Source organism: Athene cunicularia (genome assembly GCF_003259725.1).
Source record: "Athene cunicularia isolate RWA chromosome 1 unlocalized genomic scaffold, athCun1 chr1_part1, whole genome shotgun sequence".
In the NCBI taxonomy this organism is placed as follows: domain Eukaryota; kingdom Metazoa; phylum Chordata; class Aves; order Strigiformes; family Strigidae; genus Athene; species Athene cunicularia.
The window spans coordinates 108,544,537-108,564,826 of NW_020799091.1; the positions used below are offsets into that span (position 1 = coordinate 108,544,537).

At 38.3% G+C, this 20,290-nt stretch overlaps 1 protein-coding gene across 5 annotated transcripts in view; it reads right to left on the reverse strand.

The window, feature by feature from the left end:
- Nucleotides 1–20,290, reverse strand: part of ROBO1 (roundabout guidance receptor 1) — a 643,819-nt gene that overhangs the window by 358,023 nt on the left and 265,506 nt on the right. For 4 of the 5 annotated variants that reach the window (XM_026851531.1, XM_026851540.1, XM_026851556.1 and 1 more), the window contains exon 2: nucleotides 19,695–19,778. The exons of the other annotated variant lie outside the window; for it this stretch is intronic. In XM_026851531.1, the coding sequence (XP_026707332.1) occupies nucleotides 19,695–19,778 (84 nt within the window). The remainder of the gene's footprint in view (nucleotides 1–19,694; nucleotides 19,779–20,290) is intronic. 5 annotated transcript variants of the gene reach the window in all.

Genomic DNA, 20,290 nt, shown 5'->3' on the forward strand with positions numbered 1-20,290 from the left:
GTGCAGACAAATAAAAACTGCTTTTGCCCGTAAGTCTAAAATACTCATATTACTTTTATGCATTATCCTACCTTTGAAGAAAGTACTGCATTCACCTTTTTTTTTTTTTTTTCTTTACTGCTTAATGTGTCATGTTAACATTTTATTGACTCCAAAGTGCCTGATTATTATGGTTTATGGTCTGTACAGAAGCACTCCTTGACCCTCTTCCTTCGCTTTTCAACAGAGATTTACTAGTAAAGGCTGAAGTGCATAACAATGTTAGGGAGGCCTCATGAATTCCAGTATATCATGCTTCTGAGCATTTATTCTGTTTTCATTACTTAACCGTGCTTTCTAAAATAACTGTCTGTCATTTATCAAACTGTAATGATCCTTTAATAAATATTATCCTTTCATTTTGATTATATTTACTCCAATATGCAATATTTGCAAAATAGGGTTTTCCTTAAGGAGTATGAATATGAGAAGCTCTTTCCTATTCATTTGGAATTACATAGGTCATAAATTAAAGAAAAAAATGCAAACAACTGTGATCAAATTAAATTGTGAAACACAACCTTCTTATGAACCCTTGTAGTTCATTGCTTGCGGAGCTCAGTCTTATTTAACTAGAACCCAAGAGACAGTATTCTAAAGACAGAATGAAAAGCTCCTTACTGTATGCCTTGCTGTGGAACAGGACATTGCATAAAACTTATAACATCATTAGATTGTTGATAGCTTGTTGAAGTCAGTAAGGGTAGAAGACGTTTTCTGATGTTCGTTTCACTCAAAAAACTTATTCTTGGTATTTATTGATTTGTTCTGATGTATGGTAACAATATCATGAAATGTTCTAGTCTCTGAGTTCCAAACAAAGGTTATTTAGGAAACTTCATATATTTATCTTACCTTTTCATGTGATTATCTATGAAAACCATGTCTCATGTTTTTAATATAAATAGCCAGGCATTCTCCATCCACTGTAACAGTTTCAACAACTGAAACAAAATGTAAATCCATTCCTTCTGACATGTGAAGAAACTATTTGTTTTGTCATTGATTTCAGTTTATGTTTACAGTTCATCAATGAAAATGTACTTCTGTAATGCAGTCATCTGTGAAATTCAACATGTTTTAACACACAACTTCATTTGTTTAGTGTTTTGGACCAGTAATGTGTGTACCTATCTAGTAAAAAAGAGGTTGTCTCAAAATTAACTATTAAAAAACCTTATTCATCTTACATAGGGGTTATTTATCTATGTATTTATAATTGCCTTCCATATTTTAATTATTTTTCCTTAAAAAACCCTGTATTTTAGGAGGGAGATACCTTATTTAATCTAAGACAAAATTGTTAGTTTACTACTATACCAGTTAAACAGATTGCTGGGCATTCATTCCTCTCTACTCTTAAAGGTTGTCAGAGGTATAGAAACCTGGTAGCTGCAGAGTAAATGAGATGTTACTGCTTGAATCAGACAACTAGTTAGTCTCATATTTGCATATCTTTCTCAGTAGAATTCCCACTGATTTAAATACAACCAGACCTACTTCCACTAGTTTTGCTGTAGAATATGTTTAAAGAAGAAGGGTGGACTTAGACAGAGGTCAGATCTACAGCTAGACAGAATTCTAGGCATGAGGAGGAGTGGCTGGAGAGCTGCCAGTCAGAGAGGGACCTGGGGGTGCTGATTGACAGCTGGCTGAGCCAGCAGTGTGCCCAGGTGGCCAAGAAGGCCAATGGCATCCTGGCTTGTGTCAGCAATAGCGTGGCCAGCAGGGACAGGGAAGGGATCTGACCCCTGGACTCGGCACTGCTGAGGCCGCCCCTCGATTCCTGTGTTCAGTTTTGGGCCCCTCACTCCAAAAAGGACATTGAATGACTCGAGCGTGTCCAGAGAAGGGCAACGGAGCTGGTGCAGGGTCTGGAGCACAGGTCGTACGGGGAGCGGCTGAGGGAACTGGGGGTGTTTAGTCTGGAGAAGAGGAGGCTGAGGGGAGACCTCATCGCCCTCTACAGCTCCCTGAAAGGAGGTTGCAGAGACCTGGGGATGAGTCTCTTTAACCAAGTAAGTGATAGGACAAGAGGGAATGGCTTCAAATTGCACCAGGGGAGGTTTAGACTGGATATTAGGAAGCATTTCTTTCCAGAAGGGGTTGTTAGGTGTTGGAATGGGCTGCCCAGGGAGGTGGGAGAGTCCCCATCCCTGGAGGGGTTTAAGAGTCAGGTCGACATAGCGCTGAGGGATATGGTGGAGTTGGGAACTGTCAGTGTTAGGTTAACGGTTGGACTGGATGATCTTCAAGGTCCTTTCCAACCTAGATGATTCTGTGATTCATATAAATGTTTACAAGGCTTAATCCTTGCTTTGAGCAGTACTGAGTAAAGGACTGGTAGTCAAAAGCAATATCCCCTGAATTGCTGGCCACTGTGAACTGAACCTCATTTTCATAAACAATTGTGACTTCATTTGTAACTCTATAGATTAGAATAATCAATTTAAATGGGACCACGGCATTTAGTAACATGCATACAACATTTAGCATGGAATAATTTAAGACAGCACTTGGCAAAAATCAACAGGCCAGATCCAGCTAAACTTACCCAGGCCAACGGGGGTCTTTTATGAGATTTGGATCCTGTGTAATTAATTTTTGCCAAAATAATACTTCATCTACTGGCATTTCATACAAATCATAATGATTTGCCAAAGATATAAAAAATTGTATCCCCATATTCAGCATTCTATTTTTTCAACTGCTGGAAAAAATATAAGAAAGCCCCAAGAGTTTTCTTGAGAAATCCTTGTATTCTTATTTATAAGTGGTAGCTAATAATACAATCCCTTCAATAGTCAACCCACTTGAATGTAATGAAAATCTCTACAAGATCATTTAAGAAAATGAATGATATAGATCCACTACATAAAATTCAGAATATTGTGAATGGGTTCTTTGAAGGAGCTTTTTGATATGTATCAGGTGTTACAGTAAAATCTCTTTATTGAATTAGAATTTTCCACCATATCACACTGAGTGCCATACAATGTGGAACAAAAAAGTATTATACTTGATTTGGTAGTCAAGAGGAATTTCTATCTATAAATCAGAAATTGACTGAATACAACACACATACCAGGTACCTTTGGGGAACATAAAGCTGTGAAATGTAGTTAGAGTGTAGTAGTACAGTTAATTTCTACTATTTTAGTATTATATTCCCAGGCTTTCATTAGATGATCATTCTTTAATGGAAATTTAATTGTTTTTGAAATCCCTTCTGATTCTTGCCTCTATGTGAAAGGACAAATTGCAAATAAAAACAACTTCAGAATGACACAAAGTCTGTGCAGGAAGCTACTACTTTCTGCTTTTATTCTGTGGCATTTTTTTGGCTTCCTATTTGAATATTGTGCATTTAACTGTTTAGTTTCTCTGCCATTTCTTTCTTACACCAGAGGAGCCTGAATTAAAGTACATTTAAAATTGGTACTTGTGTTGAATAGAGGTACTTTAAATTAGAAAGAACACATAAGAAATCATTCACAGATTTTACATAAGTATTGAAGGCACGCTGGCCTATTTTTTTTTCAACCTTAGGCTTTGCTGAAAGATGTTTCAGTGCTAAATCTCTGAATGATCAGCTTCAGTGGGACTATTTTAAATAACATTTATGTGGTAGATTCATTTACAGTATTTAAAAATGAAGACCAATAAATACTTAATATATTATTTACTAAATGATATTAATTTAATACATTTGATGTTGTTTCATGTATATTTTAATAAATAATATTTAGTTCTTTCATATAACAAACTTGATAAAGAAATGTATAAAATGATATCATCTTAAGATCATAGATAATATACTAAGTCTTTACTCAGATTATTATCTGAATGCTAATCAAGGAATTAATTGTTTTGGAAAACAAAATAAGATATGGTTTTGTTTTTATTTAGGAGTTAATATTAATATGATATTTTAATAGACTCCTTTTTAATGAATAAGTATCAGCTGTGGATAATTTTTTTTCATTAATGTCCCGGGAAACTAGTGTTTGCTGTGCCTAATGGCAGCATAATTTAGGTAAATCAATTAATTTAATATCCTTGACAGAATAAAGAAAAAAAAATGTAGAAAAGATAAAATAGAGGAAAGGGTCTACTACTAGATGTATGACAAAAACATCAGAGTAAGATTTCATTTCCCCAAAGAATCTAATCGTTTCTACTTCTCTGAAAAACTATTTAAATGAGGTCTCATTAGCCTCAGTGGTTGGTGCTCAAGGTGTGCTGCTAGGTTTGCTAACCTTTTCATTATATCCCCGGAGGTCTCTGACCTAGTTCTTCTATGCTGACCATCTAAAATATGTTCTGATGCATACTGTTGTTAAGGTAGTCCCAGAACCACTATAATTAGTGAGCCTTAAGCTATTCAGAGCTTGAAAAGGTGAGAAACCAATCATATGGAAACTCACACGCTTGGTGTCTCTTCACAAGGAATCAACAATCATCAGTGGAACCCTGGGAGCCTTTAATATACCTCATAAAAATACTTCCTATTTATCTCTCTTGCAGGTTTGCTTAAAAAATATTGGACTTTATCAATAAAAGAAACTGTGAAGACAAGAGCATAGTTGGATGTTATTAATAACAGTGCTAAGGAAGGAAACAAGAAGCTATAATTGTCACTACTTTTTCAAATACAGTTGTTATTTAACTCTGTCGGGAATAGAAGATGCTTGCATATTATTAAAATATTTGAGTTTTGATATGTTTCTTGTATACTGTAAAGAAGCAGACATCTCTGACTAATTAAAAAGAAAGTTCCTTTAGGCTTTGTTTTGAGCAGTATGCACTGAACCTTACAAATCATGCAGGTCAAGCTGTGGTTTCTCCATCAGTCCCGATTTATAGAATCATAGAAGGTTTGGGTTGGAAGGGACCTTAAAGATCACCTAGTTCTAACCCCCCTGCCATGGGCAGGGACACCTTCCACTAGCCCAGGTTGCTCAAAGCCCCGTCCAGCCTGGCCTGGAACACTGCCAGGGAGGGGCAGCCGCAGCTGCTCTGGGCAATGTGTTCATTATAGGGCTGTGTGTTGTTAATAATGATCTAAGAGCCCAGGAAACAGGTAGTGATCAGTGGCAGCTAGTGTCTGGGAGCTCTCACTTCAGCTGAGACCAGCTACCCCCTTTATCTGCTGCAGTATATTTTCTGCATGTCCTCTTCTCCTCTCTGCTACCAACACAGCTGCTTGTGAATCTGGGTTTGATAAGTATAGCCAAGAAAAGTGAAGAAACAAAGAGAGGAACAATGGCTGGCAGGGACCCTGGGGGAAGTCTAGCAGAAGTGGGCACTGGACAGCCCAACAGCAGGAAAAGAAAGAGAGTAATTGTGGTGTGCCAGCTCTCCCCCATTACCTTACATTGGACAAAGACCCTTGATTGAGAGCAAAAGCACAGGCCCAGGACTTAGGCACTTATCTGCAGCAGTTCTGGGGCTCTACCAAAAAATACAGAATCTCTCAGCTTAGAGCCTCTGGTGTGGCAATGCATGTGTGCTCGTGGGTGCTTGAGGATGAGAAGGAAACAACCCAGTGCATCACTCCTTCCCTCCTCTTCTGCTCTATGTACGTAGAGACATGTAAAGAAGACCTGTTCTATAACCAGAGTAGTACACACAGTAAGGGGGCACACAAGTATATGAAAACTGATTATGGCCCTTTAGGCCTCAGGATGAAAGTTGAGGATAAGCAGTCATCTAGCCTATTGGTTAAGAAATTCATTAACCACGAAATCTGCAGTGTAATTTTTAAAGAAACACATACCAATACCTGTAAATCAGAAGACTGCATACAATATGCGTCACGTCATGACTCACAGTAGCTTATAACCAACTCTCTAATTGGACTTCTACTGGAATACAGAAAAGTACAGGAAACATTCAAACTGTTCCAATCCTCCCCAATTTCATCCCCAGACTCTCATTCTCCTTCTTTCCACTCTTCCTTGACTGCTTGTAGTGGCACTAAGAATCCAAGCTCACTGACTCAGCAGGAAATACTGACTAAATCATTTATAAGGAGCCCTTCTGCAGGGAAAAGGCAGGCTAATCACTTAGGATCTCATAACTCTCCACTGTTGCTCCATTACAGTAGAAGAAACAAGCAGCCAGTGGGTACTTGCAGTGCTTCATCCACTGACTTCAATGTCACACTTATCTGAAAATATTCCACTTATATGGAATATCCACTTTATTCCAAACTACATGCTATTTCACAGGAGAGGCTCATTTTCATCCAAGTCCCAGACTTATGTACTCTATGTGCATATGCTAGAATCAGGCGGTTTCAGAAGAATCCAGAATAAATTTTTATTCCTATGATCTCATCTTGTAAAAGGATAAACAAAACCCGCTGATTCTGAGATTCTGAAAAGAAAATTCAGAAGACGCTTTTATCTATTACTTTAAAAAATTTCTTGCAAGAGAAAGACTTCAAATTTAGCTTTAACCATACCGATAAATGACATGTAAGATCTAATTTTTCTATTATTTGAGTGCTCTAACATTGCTGAAAGTATGTTCTTTACCCCTGTTGGAAAAGACAAACAAATGAGCAAGCAAAAAAATATAATTAAGAAATGGTCCCTATGTCACAGGACTGGACTCTCCACTATCTTGGGAGAAAAAAGAAGGAAACTACATTTCAAAAGCTACTAGAGGACTTAAGACCCTATGTTGTTCTAGTTGGACTCATGCCCTTAAGTCAATTTTTAGTCATTTTTTGGATTCTTCCAATGAATAATTTTTATTGGATTCATTGCTCAAGTCAGTGGACTGTAGTTGGATGGGCATTGGATCAGTCTTACCATGAGCAGATGTGTTATAGCTAGAGGGAAATTAATACAGGCAGCAAAAGATTGTAGTGAATCATAATTTCTCACTATATTCAGTTCAAGCTGTGTCCTGATGAATGTACGACCCTTTCTAACACTGTGCTACCCTGCCAGCACCACTCCAGAGCCTATCACAGGGACACGGTTTTAGGAATGCTAACTCAGCCATTTCAAACTGCATCACTTTGATACACTTGTCTGACTAAATACAGTCGTCCCACTTTGATCAGGCTGCCAAAATTAATGTGTCATGACGCTTTTTCTTTATCTCGGTTCTGCTTCTGGACAGCAGATTTTAAGAGCATCTGCAACTACAAAAAGACCTTCACCTTTATACAAGGACATTTTCCAACCAAATAAGTAGAAAATTCATAAAGATGCCATCTGGGTATTACAAAAGAATTAATTATTCAGATTTTAAAACTAGCTTCATCCACTCTTCAAAGAACTTTTATAAACCTATTAAGGAAGAGATCTCATAAACTATATTATTTTGGGGTATTTTATTTACAGTCATGTGGGTTTAAAAAAAACCCAAAACTAGTTATCCTCTCTATTCTGTTCTCCTCTGAGCCCCTACTTTCTTGATAATATTTGTACCTGTCTTGGTTTGGATATTCAGCATGTTAGCAAGCACAAAAACACAGTGACAAGCTAGCCTGACACACTCATGTATACACCTGAATAAGCTTATAATAAACTTACATTGAATTTGTATATGAATTAATAAGGCACTTAATAGAAGTGTATTCTAACACATTTGTATGGCAAAAGCACATTCCTGTCAATAACAATAGGGCTTTAAATTCTAGTTTGTGCTCAGGGAAGAAAGAGCAAACATCAATCTCAGTGATGTTTTTTCTTTTTCTGGAAAGATAAAGTGTCTGCTGGAGTTTAAGGGCAGCCAAATAATATTGCTATTCATCACATCATGTAAGTACTAGTTTTTCAAGGAAGATTTTTGGCCAAACAAATAGTTACCTTCAGGTAGGTTAAGATCAACAAAGCTTTTCTGTTGTTGTTGTTGTTAAAGTTCTTACATTACAGTATCACAGACTGGTTGAGGTTGGTAGTGACCTCTGGACATCATCTTGTCCAGTCCCCCTGCTCATGCAGAACCACCTAGGACAGGTTGCCCAAGACTATGTCCAGGTGACTTTTGAATATCTCCAAGAATGGAGATTCCACAACCTCCCTGGGCAGCCTGTGCCAGTGCTCAATCATCCTCACAGTGAAAAAGTGTTTCAGAGGGAACCACCTGTGTTTGAGTTTGTGCTTATTGCCTTTGGTCCTGTCACTGGGCACCACTGAAAAGAGCCTGGCTCCATTCTCTTTGTACTCTCTCTTTAGGTATTTAAATAAAATTATGAGATCCCTGCCTGTTATTACAAACTTTAGTGAACATTTAACTCAATATTGTCTATTTTTAATAAGCTAAAAAAAGGATCGCTATGTTGATATGCTGAAGTGAAGCCTAGATTATGAGTGCCCAGCTGTTAGCAATGTGTTACAAGAAAAGATGCACACCGCCTTCACCTAAATAAACATTTCCTCTGAAAGTTCTTCACTTCGTTATAAAGCCTTTCCTTTGGGATGATTATGCTGTTTGTCTGGCTTGTATACCCTTACAAGACCTTAAATTTTGAAGAACTTCCACCAGGGATAATCTGAAATCAAAACATTGAGATTATGGAGATTTTTTTTTTTTTCCTCCAAATCTTCAATACATTCTTGCAAAACTCTGAAAATGTGTGGGGAAAAAAATGTTAAGTGTGATACCTGTATTAGCTCTGTTTTTAAATTAGTAGGTTGGGTTTTTTTTAAGAAAGTCTTTATTTAACTTCTTGTTGCATACTTTGATTGTTTTGATTATGTTATGGATATAATTTTATTAAGTGATTCATAATAAACCCAGAAGTAGGAGTATTTATATTTATGCATATGAATTTTGCATAAAATTCCAGTTATTCCATTGGTGATACTGTATGCTCAAGAACCGAAAATCATGTTGACAGCAATTTGTGTGCATATTGTGCAACAATATTCACACTATTCCCACAAATTCCTATGGTATCTTTCCCAAATAAACTTTCTTTCTATTTTATCCATTGTATAAGAAAGGAGGTCTGGAAGGTATAATTAAACAGCTACAATTTTGGAGGAAAAAATAAGCCCCAAGCCATTTTCAGCCTCCTGTGATATATTTGCTGTTAATTAAAAATGGTCTCTAAACTCTACATAATACCTAAACATTGCACAGTAGTTTTTTACAGAGAAACAGGCATCTTCCTTCCCCACCAGACTTTTATGCTAAATTTGCCATTTGAGGTTTTGCAAGAAATCCAGAACACTAATATTGTAATCACTTCATCAGGGAGTTCATGATCCTTTCACCTTCCTTTTCCTTTCTTTGGTGCTTCCTGTTCAAAGTTCAGCATTCCCTTTGATGTGAAGACTGCAGTATTATTCATTTGTTTTTAAGCAAAATGAAGCAAAAGATACTTTGCTATCCAAAAGTTAAAATCTGCTGAAAAGGAGTTTGGTTTGACTTCTAACACTGTGCACTAATCCAGAAACAAGGCAAAGAAATATATTCTGCTAAAGATTAGGCAGAAATAAGTACAGAATATTGTTTTTCAGTGGGTTTTGAGTAGATAAGTCATGAATGTTTGAGCGGGCTGGTTACCCCATTACAAGTTTAGCCATATTGCAAATATTCTTTGCCTGTTGGATATTCAGAAATTAACCATGAAATTAGGGGGAACAAAAAACCCAAAGGAAACAGAATGAAGCAACTGCATTTTACTTTACAAGAACCTTCTCATGGGAAGAAAAGGAAGAGTCTAGGAAAAGGCAGAGAACCTAGCCAAAAAGCTAGTGAAGCTTTGGACGAGATTTTTTCATAATATTCATAGTTTGAAAAAATAAAATTAGGGTTTTTCCCTGTATTTAGGAGTGCAAAATAATTTAGGATTTTCTGCAATAAAGAAAGCAGCAGTGAGTTTTAGTAGTATTTTTTCACTGCCTTTTAGGAAATATTGGACAGAAACCCTACGAGTAATATGTTGTCCAGTAAAATGTAAATTGTTCCACAGAAAAATGCCTCCTTTTTTATACAAGTGTCACTAAAAATCAATACAGTTTCTTCTAAAAAGCTCTCTACAATGTTTTAACGCTTGTAGGTGATGGTTCAGCTTGTTACGGTTTATGGATAAGTAATGTACAAGAATCACACACACACACACACATAAAGCACTGAAATAAATGTCTGGTAGTATTTCCAGAAGGATGTGATAAAAATAACTGATCTTCTGACAGATATTGTTTTTTCTTTTTTTTGTATGAAGCTGTGATGCTGGGACAAGAGTTGCAATTATAAACAGTGCTAAAAGGAGAGATCAGTTTTGGTGGGAAATCCTAATTTGATAGATTCTTTATTCTTTTTATATTCCCATGTATTGGGTTCAACACCGTCTCTCACAATTTTCCTGTATCCAAGCAGAAACATTATGGTCTAGATGGGTGAAACATCAGATAAGTAAAAACATCTCAGAAGATTAATGGGCTGTAGCCTACCTGAAGGACAGTAACAAGAAGGACTGCCAGGCCTGTCTTGAGACCTGGCCTGCTTAAGATCTTTAGCAGTGACCTGGAGGAGGTGAGGGAGGGCATACTCATCATGTTTGCAGGCAAAACCAAACTGGTCGAACCAGCCCACACGCCCCACAGCACCCTTGGCACCTGGAGGGAGCCAGACTGGCTGGAGGAATTGGTCAACAGGAACTTAAGGAAATTTAACAAGGACAAATGCAAAATCCTGCTGTGGGAAGGAAGGAAGAACTCCCTGACTCCACACAGGTTGGGGACTGCCAGACTGGGGAGAAGCTCTGCTGGGAAGGCCCTGGGGCTCTGGGCTGGCAGCAAGCTCAGCATGAGCCAGCAGCCTGCCCTGGCAGCAGAGGCAGCCACCAGCATCCTGGGCTGTATGAATGCATAGGTGGTAGATCAAGGAAAGGGATTATCTCCCTCTACTCAGCACTCATCTGGAGTACTGCATCCAGTTTGGGGCCTCCCAGTACAAGAAAGACATTGAAACTTTAAACTGGGACGAATTCAACAGAGGATCAGTCAGGATGATGAGGGCTGGAGCACTTGCCTGGGAGGCTGAGGGACCAGGGCTTGTTAATCCCAGGGTAGAGGCAGTTACAGGGGGACCTGCCCATACCGACAGGGAGGTCACTGACCAGATGGAGACATGCGCTTCACAGTGGTCTGTGGCAGGGTGAGAGACAACAAGCATAAGTCAAAACAAAAGAGGTTCAGAGTGAATATAAGAAGAAATTTTTTCCCTATGCTAACAGTCAGGCAGTGAAACGGGTTGCCCAGAGAGGCTGTGCCACCTCCATCCTTGGATGTTTTGAAGACCTGACTGAACAAGCCCTGAGCAGCTTGGTCTGACCTCACAGCTGACCCTCAAGCTGACTCTTGTGCAGGAGGTTGGACTAGAGACCTCCAATGGTTGCTTCCAACCAGATTTATCCTGTAAATCCATGATCCTATATAGTAATTATTATGAAAAATGACCAGTGATGCTAATATCTGAATCACAAGACATTTCCTTTCAATGTTCTTCTTTTCCTATAATACTCAAGAAATTGCATTATTTTAGACACAATAAATGAATGCTGTCATCTATACAGTGCATTTCACTGCTATGCATTTAATGACACCATGTGCCTTACTAACTTCCTACTTCTTTAAATAAAACAAATTGTCTGGTTAAATCAAAAGACTAGCCAGATGAAGACGGGGAGTGATCTCCTCTTACCTTTCTCATCCTGTGATAATTCATACTCTTTTGACCTACTGGCAGAAATTTGCACTTCTGAACATCTTCACAAATTGCTTTGCATACTTAATTCACTGAACTGTCAGCAGTGTCTGAGAGTAATTTGCTCTGTCTTTACTCTTGCTAGCAGGCCCTCAGCAGAAAGCCTCTCATCAACTCCAGGGGTTCCTGTCTGTGACAGTCCAAATGGAAAAGAGAAAGTACAATATGCTGTGAACGCCTTTTGTTTTGATTTTACTTGTCTCATGATTAATTAGGAACACACGAACTCAAAATTAAAATGCTCATCCTGGGGAATCAAATCTAGCATGCATAGCCTACCATAGCCTATCACAAATGTAAATCTTGGAAAGGGGATTTCAAACTCCTGTCTGAAAACTGCTCAAGAATCTGCTACTGTAAAACATCCTAAATTTCTATCCTAAATTAACTAGGGCCCATTTTATGTCTGCTTATTCTTTTGCCAATTGGTAATGTAGGAGTAAAAGCTTAGAAACACCCATTATAAGAGCACACATTTTAAGCACTGTTTGAAGATAGGGTATTTACCAATAACTGGATTTCTTAAAGTTGTATATTCAATGTGCTCTGCAGCTTTTTTTTTTTTTTTTTTCTTTTTTTTTATTTTCTATGTGTTCTCTGAGAACACAAGGCTGTCAACAAATGCCAATCACATCTCCCTTTCATTAAGGCCTCTGTCAAAATAAGCTTTCTATTTTCTGATTATTTTAGTAGTCCTTCCTACACCTTCTCTAGCTCAAATTCATCGTCGTGAGATACAGTTGTTCAGAACAATCCCTAGTATCTCAGTTATATAGGGTTCTACTGATGTCATTATTAGACAACTTCTTCACACAATGTTTTGATTTTTTTTGGTGGGGTGGGTAGGAGGGGTGTAATTTTTAACTGGTTTAATGGCTATCAGAAAACTCACTTAAGTGGCTGAGAAACATGGGACATTGCCAGTGATTCCTGTTTAAATCAAAGCTCTACCCTGAAGTATAACAAAATAACTGGAAGAGGAGATTTTCTATAAACTTTTTCATAAAAACTGTCAGTGCAAGATTTATGTGAGTGGGAGTATCTGTGCTCCAATATTGCTACTATATATTTTAATTAAATTATTATTGCCTGAACATCTCTACCATTAGAGGCAATTCTATTGATTCGTGCTATGTTTACATCTATATTGTAATACATATTTAAAAAAAAAAAAATCCTCAGTATCTGTGTCAGAAGAACACTTGCAAAGGGAAGCACTGAACTGAAAGGACCTTTCTGGCAGTTTAGGTTGACATGGGGAACAGAGATTGCTGACAGACAAGAGCAGGGAATTTTTTTATTTTTTTTTTAATAAGCGTAACAGTATCCATCTGTTCCTGGATTTAGAGTGCAGATGTACTCTAAGAAGTAACTTTGTAAAACTGGTATCATGGGGCTCTGCGTTCATTCTCCCAGCGACTCAAGAGCACTCTTGCTCAGTTGGCAAGTTTGAAAAAAGACAGACTATGAAAATGGTCTTAGCTGCTAGCTTTGCATGCATCCTGAGATGTAAAAGTCAAGCAGAATTCTACTGTGTATTACCTCTAGCAGTTCTGTAACTGCAATTAAATTAATGTTGCCGCTATCTAATCTAGTGATTCATTCAGCTCTGTTAGATATCTATTGGTTCTGCAGTGCAAACAAGTGTTTTTCTCTTCAGGTTGTTGGACATGATGAACTCAGTGCAATATGAGACATGCCGATAGCTTACTTTGAATACTTTGACAAAAACAAGATCTTTGTTTTGTTCAGATATCATTACTTACCTGCTTCACATCTGAAATTACAACCCAAAATATCCAAACTCTACATCTTCATTCACCACTGTCTGCATCCCATTAACCAAATTCTGCTTTTATTTCATGTGTTTTTTTTCCCAGTATTGCTCATTCTTTCCAACTAATCCTTAAATGATAATTTAGAAGGAATGTCAAATCAAAGAGCAACTATTTCTTTACAAGGTTCTTCTCGCCATCCTGTTATATATCATAGCTTTTTCTGCTCTCACCGCTTCCACTCAGTCACAAAATATGTTTGTGCATTTACTACCTCTACTAAGCTGTCAGAAAAGAAATGGCTGAAAAATATTCCCTTTCTCACAGGATAAGTATTACTGTAGATTTCCACCTCTGTTGTCAAAGTCTTAGAAGTGTTTTCTTTAATGTGTTTTTAGAACTACCACTTTTCAAAACAAGCACTCTATAATACATAGAATAACCCATGTAAAATTACTAGAATAGAAAAAAAAAAAAAATTCTCAGAAATAGACATGTAACAAAGAGGTATTTCCCCTTCATTTCTTGAAATGCATACCACGGGCAGCCTGGGGTTTTTTGACACAGGACAAGTAGTGATCCACTACGAACAATTCTCCTGATCACATAAGAACATAGTAGTAAAAAAGAAAGGTAATGAGAGAAAAAGGGATGGGATCCCTTGTCATACAGAACACCACCACCACAATGATTTCATGATTAAAACTGGGTGTGTTTGTGTGTGTGTGGGGGGGGGGTGGAATCCAAGGTTAACTTTGAGTCACAAGAGGGAACCACAGGAAGAGGAGAAGAGTCATCCTGGAAGAGTCTTTTGAGAAAACTACGAATGAAAAAGTTCATTTGGAAAGATTCCCTTTAAAAGCCATGAATATACTTAATGAGGAATGGTGATCCTTGTCTGCAAATGTTTGACTATATAGTGTTAATTTAACAAGCCATCATTCTGGTCTCTATAACACAAGCAATACTCTGTGATCTGTTAAATGATCCCCGATATTTATGTCACAGTTGATTTAACAGGAAATGTGCTACTTCCTGGACTGTAATGCATGCACACACTTCAACAACACAGCACAATGCAATCTTAGAGATTACTCTACAGCTACTGATTATGTGGAAAATAACTGAGGCTCATACTTGATGCTTACTGCCCTTGCACTATTTTCGGGAGGAAAAAAAGAAGCACATGAGCTAAGAGTGAAGAGTTACTGATCAGGCTGGCAAACCACATATGAAATCTGATGTGGAAATAGTAATTATTTTACTATTTTCCTGAAAATCTGCTCTAACAGGTAAATATTAAACAGAAAAGTATGTTCAGTATGATAAAATTGTCTCAACTAAAACTACGCTTTTTGTCAGGTTTCCTCACTCCCTGCTCTCTGCTGTGGGGTTGCAGCTCTTAAAGCTCCTTGGGCACTAGGGGACATTATTCAGCACATAATCTGCTCCATTTAACCCCCAGCCACAAACTCTTCTCTTAGAACTCCTGATGGTATTTAAGGTCCACCCTTCTATGAACTTTTTTCCAAATTCTCCATCTCCCATGTTCTTCCAATATCTTATTTGCAACCTGGTGTAGCAGAAGGTGTCCTTGCCTATGGCAGGGGAGTTGGAACTAGATGACCTTTAAGGTCCCTTCCAACCCAAACTATTCTATGATTTTCCATATTTCTCCTCTGATATACAGTGGGAGCTCTCCTAGATCTTTTTCCTCACTTCCCTTCCTTTTCTGTTTGTCCTGAATCTACCTTCAGGGCTTTAATGAAAAAAATAATATGGATAACCTAAGGGTTTCTTTGCACTCCAAAATAACTGTCCAAACAATAGTCTTTGACATCTCCACAGTCTAAACTTGACAAAGAACTGAATTCCTACATGAATCTTCCCTTCCCCTGCCTTCTTTTGATGATCAGAAAAGATTTAATTACTGTTCTCTGGTGCACACTCCTATCACCTGTAGAACTTTGATCCAAACTGATGGAGAGGTGGGATTACTTGAAATCATTTTTAGGTATCTACATCACTGTTAGTCATCTAAAGTTCCCTTAAAGTCTGTAGAAAGGGAAACAGGCATAGGTATAGAGCATATCAGAAAACTACTTTTGCCTAGGGCAAATTACATACAACACAAACTATCTAAATCATATGCTTTTATCCTATTGGATGTCACTGTGATCTGGCCTGTTCTTTATGCACATAGTTAAAATAGTAATTTAAATTTTTACTATTACACATCTTACCCATGTAATTATTTTCCAATCTGGCCTTGACTGAGTAGAACTGTCTTCTGTGAAGATGTAGGCAAGGTAATCTTCTTCACTCATTTCTTTAAACTGACAGAGTTATAGTTAAAAGGTTTTTTTGTTTGGTTGGTTTTTTTTTGTTTTAACCTTAAATCCTTTGCTGAATCAATTCAGATATATCTAGAATCTTTAATATGCTACCTATATAGTCACATCAGCTTTTAGATGTTTTTTATTCTTAACTTTTCTCTCATATCAAATATGAAAGAGAAAACCTTCCTATTAGTTCCTTCAGTCTAACATCAATGTCATGCATCTGGAAAAATCCTCAGCAACTGAATTTCCTTTTTTGATTTGTTATTTATCCAGCCCCTATTTATCTACATTACAAATACTTTTCAAAAGTGATCATCTTTAATATAGATGTGTATACAGCCTCTCCATTTGGGTCTACAGTTAATAGCTAATAATAATTATTTTTATAATAAAACCCTGATGAGTGCAACAATCTGTTGGTTACCACATTAATATATTGACTAGGGAGATAAAAAAAAAATCTAGTCTGGTCCTGTAACATACTAAGGATCATGAAAAGTCAAATACAAGTTCATCATTTTCCCATAATAGCAGTATCTCATAAAATATAACAAGTTGAATCTTTATCTGAAATATCTTGGGCTAGCAACTCCTCTCTCCCCCCTGAAACCGATGTGTTTCCTGTTTGGTATGAAGTTACTTCTCAGGGCAAGTGTTTGCATCCACAGTGGAGACAACAGAATCTAATGGAATAGATTGAAAGTGGATTTTAGGAGAGAACACACTGCAACACCCTCTAGGAGTCATGTACCTCCACTTAAGAACAGTATGAAACAGCTACATATATTAATCCTAAAAAACATATATGGAAAGAAAAATAGGTAGGAAAAAAATTTAATCTTTAACCCTGGAACTTCCCACACTAGCAAATTCTTTGCTTATTTACCTTGCAGCTAAACTTATATGGAACTGAAAGGAAGATGTGTCCTACAGATGCATTAATGGTCTTAGTATGGGTAAAAATCTATGATCCTACTGTGTGACAGCAGATATAAGCTTGCTTGATTTTGTCTACTCATACACCACCTGAAGATAAACACAGGATTAAAAAATAAACTACTGATTTTTTTGCCCATGGATCCAAGACATCCTAGACTTTATCTAAGTGATTTTAGGAATGAGTCAGAGAATTTTCAGTACAAACAAGCTTCTGGAATGGTTTTCTTTTGGAGAATGGAATTCTATAGGTAAGAGATAATAAAAAACAATCTAAGAATACTTCTGTAAAATCCAGGAACTCCATATTAGGCCCCCATACATGGGCCCATAAATTAGGAAAAAAAAAAAAAAAAAAGTAACTTTACCTGTAAGATTGTATTACAGTTCATGTTATTTTTAAAAATCCTTACTGATTACTATAGAAACCTGCTGGACTAATTTTAATAACTACCTCAGGGCTTTTCCATATAAACCAAGGCATACACATAGTGCTACTGATTACTGTTACATAGTGGAGAAAAAATACTGGATCATTAAATCTTTAAACATTAAAAACTTGGTCTTTCCTTCATTCAGTGCTCATTCAAATAGTGGCAGAAAAAAATCCAACTAAATAAAACCAGCCATCTTCTCAGTTTTCATTTTTGGTTCAGCTTGTGTTTGCTTCTAACTTGATCCTGACTTCTCTGCTTGCTTGGAAAACACCTATTAAAATAACAGCCTGGAGTTAAGATCCGGAGCCTCTGGGGAACTAGACCAAGGTTTGATTTTGTCAGACCTCCCAAATGACCCCACTGGTCTCTGAGAGGTGGGTGAAACACCTGCAATACCCCACAGGGGCCTGTCCTTGGCCCAGATTCACGTGTGCACCATGATACCCAAGGCTCCTCATAGCGGGCAGATGCAGAAGGGTCTGTGCCATCCCACATCCCCACGCTCAGAGGGGAGCTACTGTCTTAACCACTGCCTCATATGCCTTAAATACTGTCTGCTGAGGAGCAGCACTGCCTGCAGCCCTTGCACCCTTTGCCTGCCATCACCCACCCGGCACACTTGCCATGGGAGGTCCTGCACCAAGCATCCGGCCTCTCTGCAAAACACACCACCAGGAAAAGGTGATGGTGTCTCCCCCTGAATTCTCACCCCCACTACTCTTGTAGCTGAGGGGGCTTATGGAGGGCATGTGCAGGGCCCCCTCTCCCACCTCTGAGGGCAGATGTGAGGCTGTCACCAGAATCTGCCTATCAGGCACCAACCCCAGGCCAGGGAGGGGCGAGAGGGTTGGAGGGGAACTGGTAGCTCCTCTCTAGGTAAAATTAAGCAACTTTATTGTTAATAGAGTCCAACTCATGGTCCCAAGTCAATTAGTGGCTGTTTAAACACAAGACCCAAGGATCACCATTCCCAGACCTGTTTGCTAAAAGCAAAAATCTAACTTACAGTAAGTTCAAAACAGCATTCTTTGAGCTATATTAATTTTCATTTTCTCAGCATGATAGTCCCATATGCATCAAGGAGAACAGAAGTGCCAAACTCAGAGCAGAGGTTCAAAATTTAGAAAAAAAATCGATTGGAATATTCAGAAGGTAGAAAAGTCTAAATAATCCACATGCATCAGGGTTCACACTAAGCAGGCAAGCATCTTCTTGACTGAGGGTAAATTTATATTGCTTTGCTTTTTTACCTTTTTTTTTTAAAAAAAAGTATTTTAAATTGGAATAAAATTATGTGTCAAGGTTTTAAACCACATGCAGGGATGATTGCAAGGGGTAGGTGATGAAAGCTGCAATCATTGTAAGTGGTGTATAACAGACTTGAAGTTTTATGAATGGACAAGAAATTAAACCCTCCTTGTTACACCTGCCTCTCCTCTTCTTGTATCCTATAAGACTGTCTTAGTTACGAGTATCTGATTCACACACTTGTGAATAACTTGAATGCATGAAGTTTTATGCAATGTGAGCAGTAGTAGCACTAGTAACCCATCAATAAAGTATTTAAAGAACATCTTCCCGTTAAATGTCCAAACCATTCTCCCCCCTTCCCTTCCCAAAAGTTGCTACCACCAGAAAAATTAACACTTACCTTTACAACCTAAAAGTTATTTAGATCTGTTTATTTAGATCCACTGCACTGGACCACGAATAGCTCATGAAAACCCTAGACTCAGGGACTCTGTAGCTGAGCCCAGGCTATGGTTGGTAGCGTTACTTCTGGAGCTGGGTATCACTTCAGTGTGTACAGGAGTTACAGAATCGGGTCCCTCTGAGATCACTGCTGCAACACACCGTATGGTGCTGCTTGTCCATGGCTTTTCTTATTTGACCTAGAGACACGTTTCTCAAGTTTATGCAAAGCATAAGTCAATGAAACAGATTCTTCTCCAATCACACTTTAGTTTGATTTGGATTTTTTTATCCCTGCTGCATTATATTTTTACTTTTGTTTTTTATCAGAAACAAAGAAAAAAAAAGCCAAAAAAACAACAAAATAAACATATGGAAAATTCCTTGCCTTTGGTATTTGGAAAAATTTCTCTGCGATGATATATTGCCTCATGCAGTAATATATGCAGTTCGAAGGAAAATAATGTGTGCAGTGTTTCAACAACAGAAAATTACTTTAAACACTTAAGTAATTGAAATGTATTAACACACACAACAAGACAGTAATCTTGGTTAGTTAAAAGGCAAAACAATATTTCCCAACAGTACTAACAATGTTGAACTTCGAGGGTGATGGTGAAAGACAGCCAGTTGGCAAAGATGATTAAGAAACCATGTACAGGTGGTAATGGCAGATGTAGGTGGAAAGTATCAGAAGTAGGCAGTCAGGAATATTTTGGAAAGATGCACTCTACCTGTGTAGCCCAGCGAATTGTCACCATTATCAGAGGTGGGGAGTGGTGTCCCGCTGTCGTTCCCCCTCTCTAGGTCGTCGGAGTCTGTCGGAAACAACACCAGAGCTGCTGATGGGGTCACAGGAGTAACAGTAGTTGCCATTTCGATCACAACACGTCCAGACACAATTAAATCCACACATGACAGCCAGAGCCACAGTGCCAACACACGGCACACTTTGTCCTTCCCCCGCCTGCATGGTGGTGCCCAGTGCAAGGTGTCCGGGAGCATTGCCCGGGCTCCCCAAAACGCTGCCTCTTCTCCCCCTCTGCCCACTCTACGCCTGGCTCTGCAGCCCACCAGGCACGGTGGCCACCCTGCCAACCAGCCAGCACAGCCTGTGGCGAGCATATGGGGATGGGAAGGCAGGGGAGCTGCTAGCATTGCTAATTTTCCACCTTATTGTTAATCAAAGCTATTGACTGTGATCACTCCCCATCATCGCTTCATCTCCTGGCAATTACAGTCTCGGGGGACTTCACCTCTTTGTGGGGAGGAGGAGGGGGGACGACTGTGTCTTGGCAAGCCCGGGGGAGCTTTAAAAACTAGGCTGCAA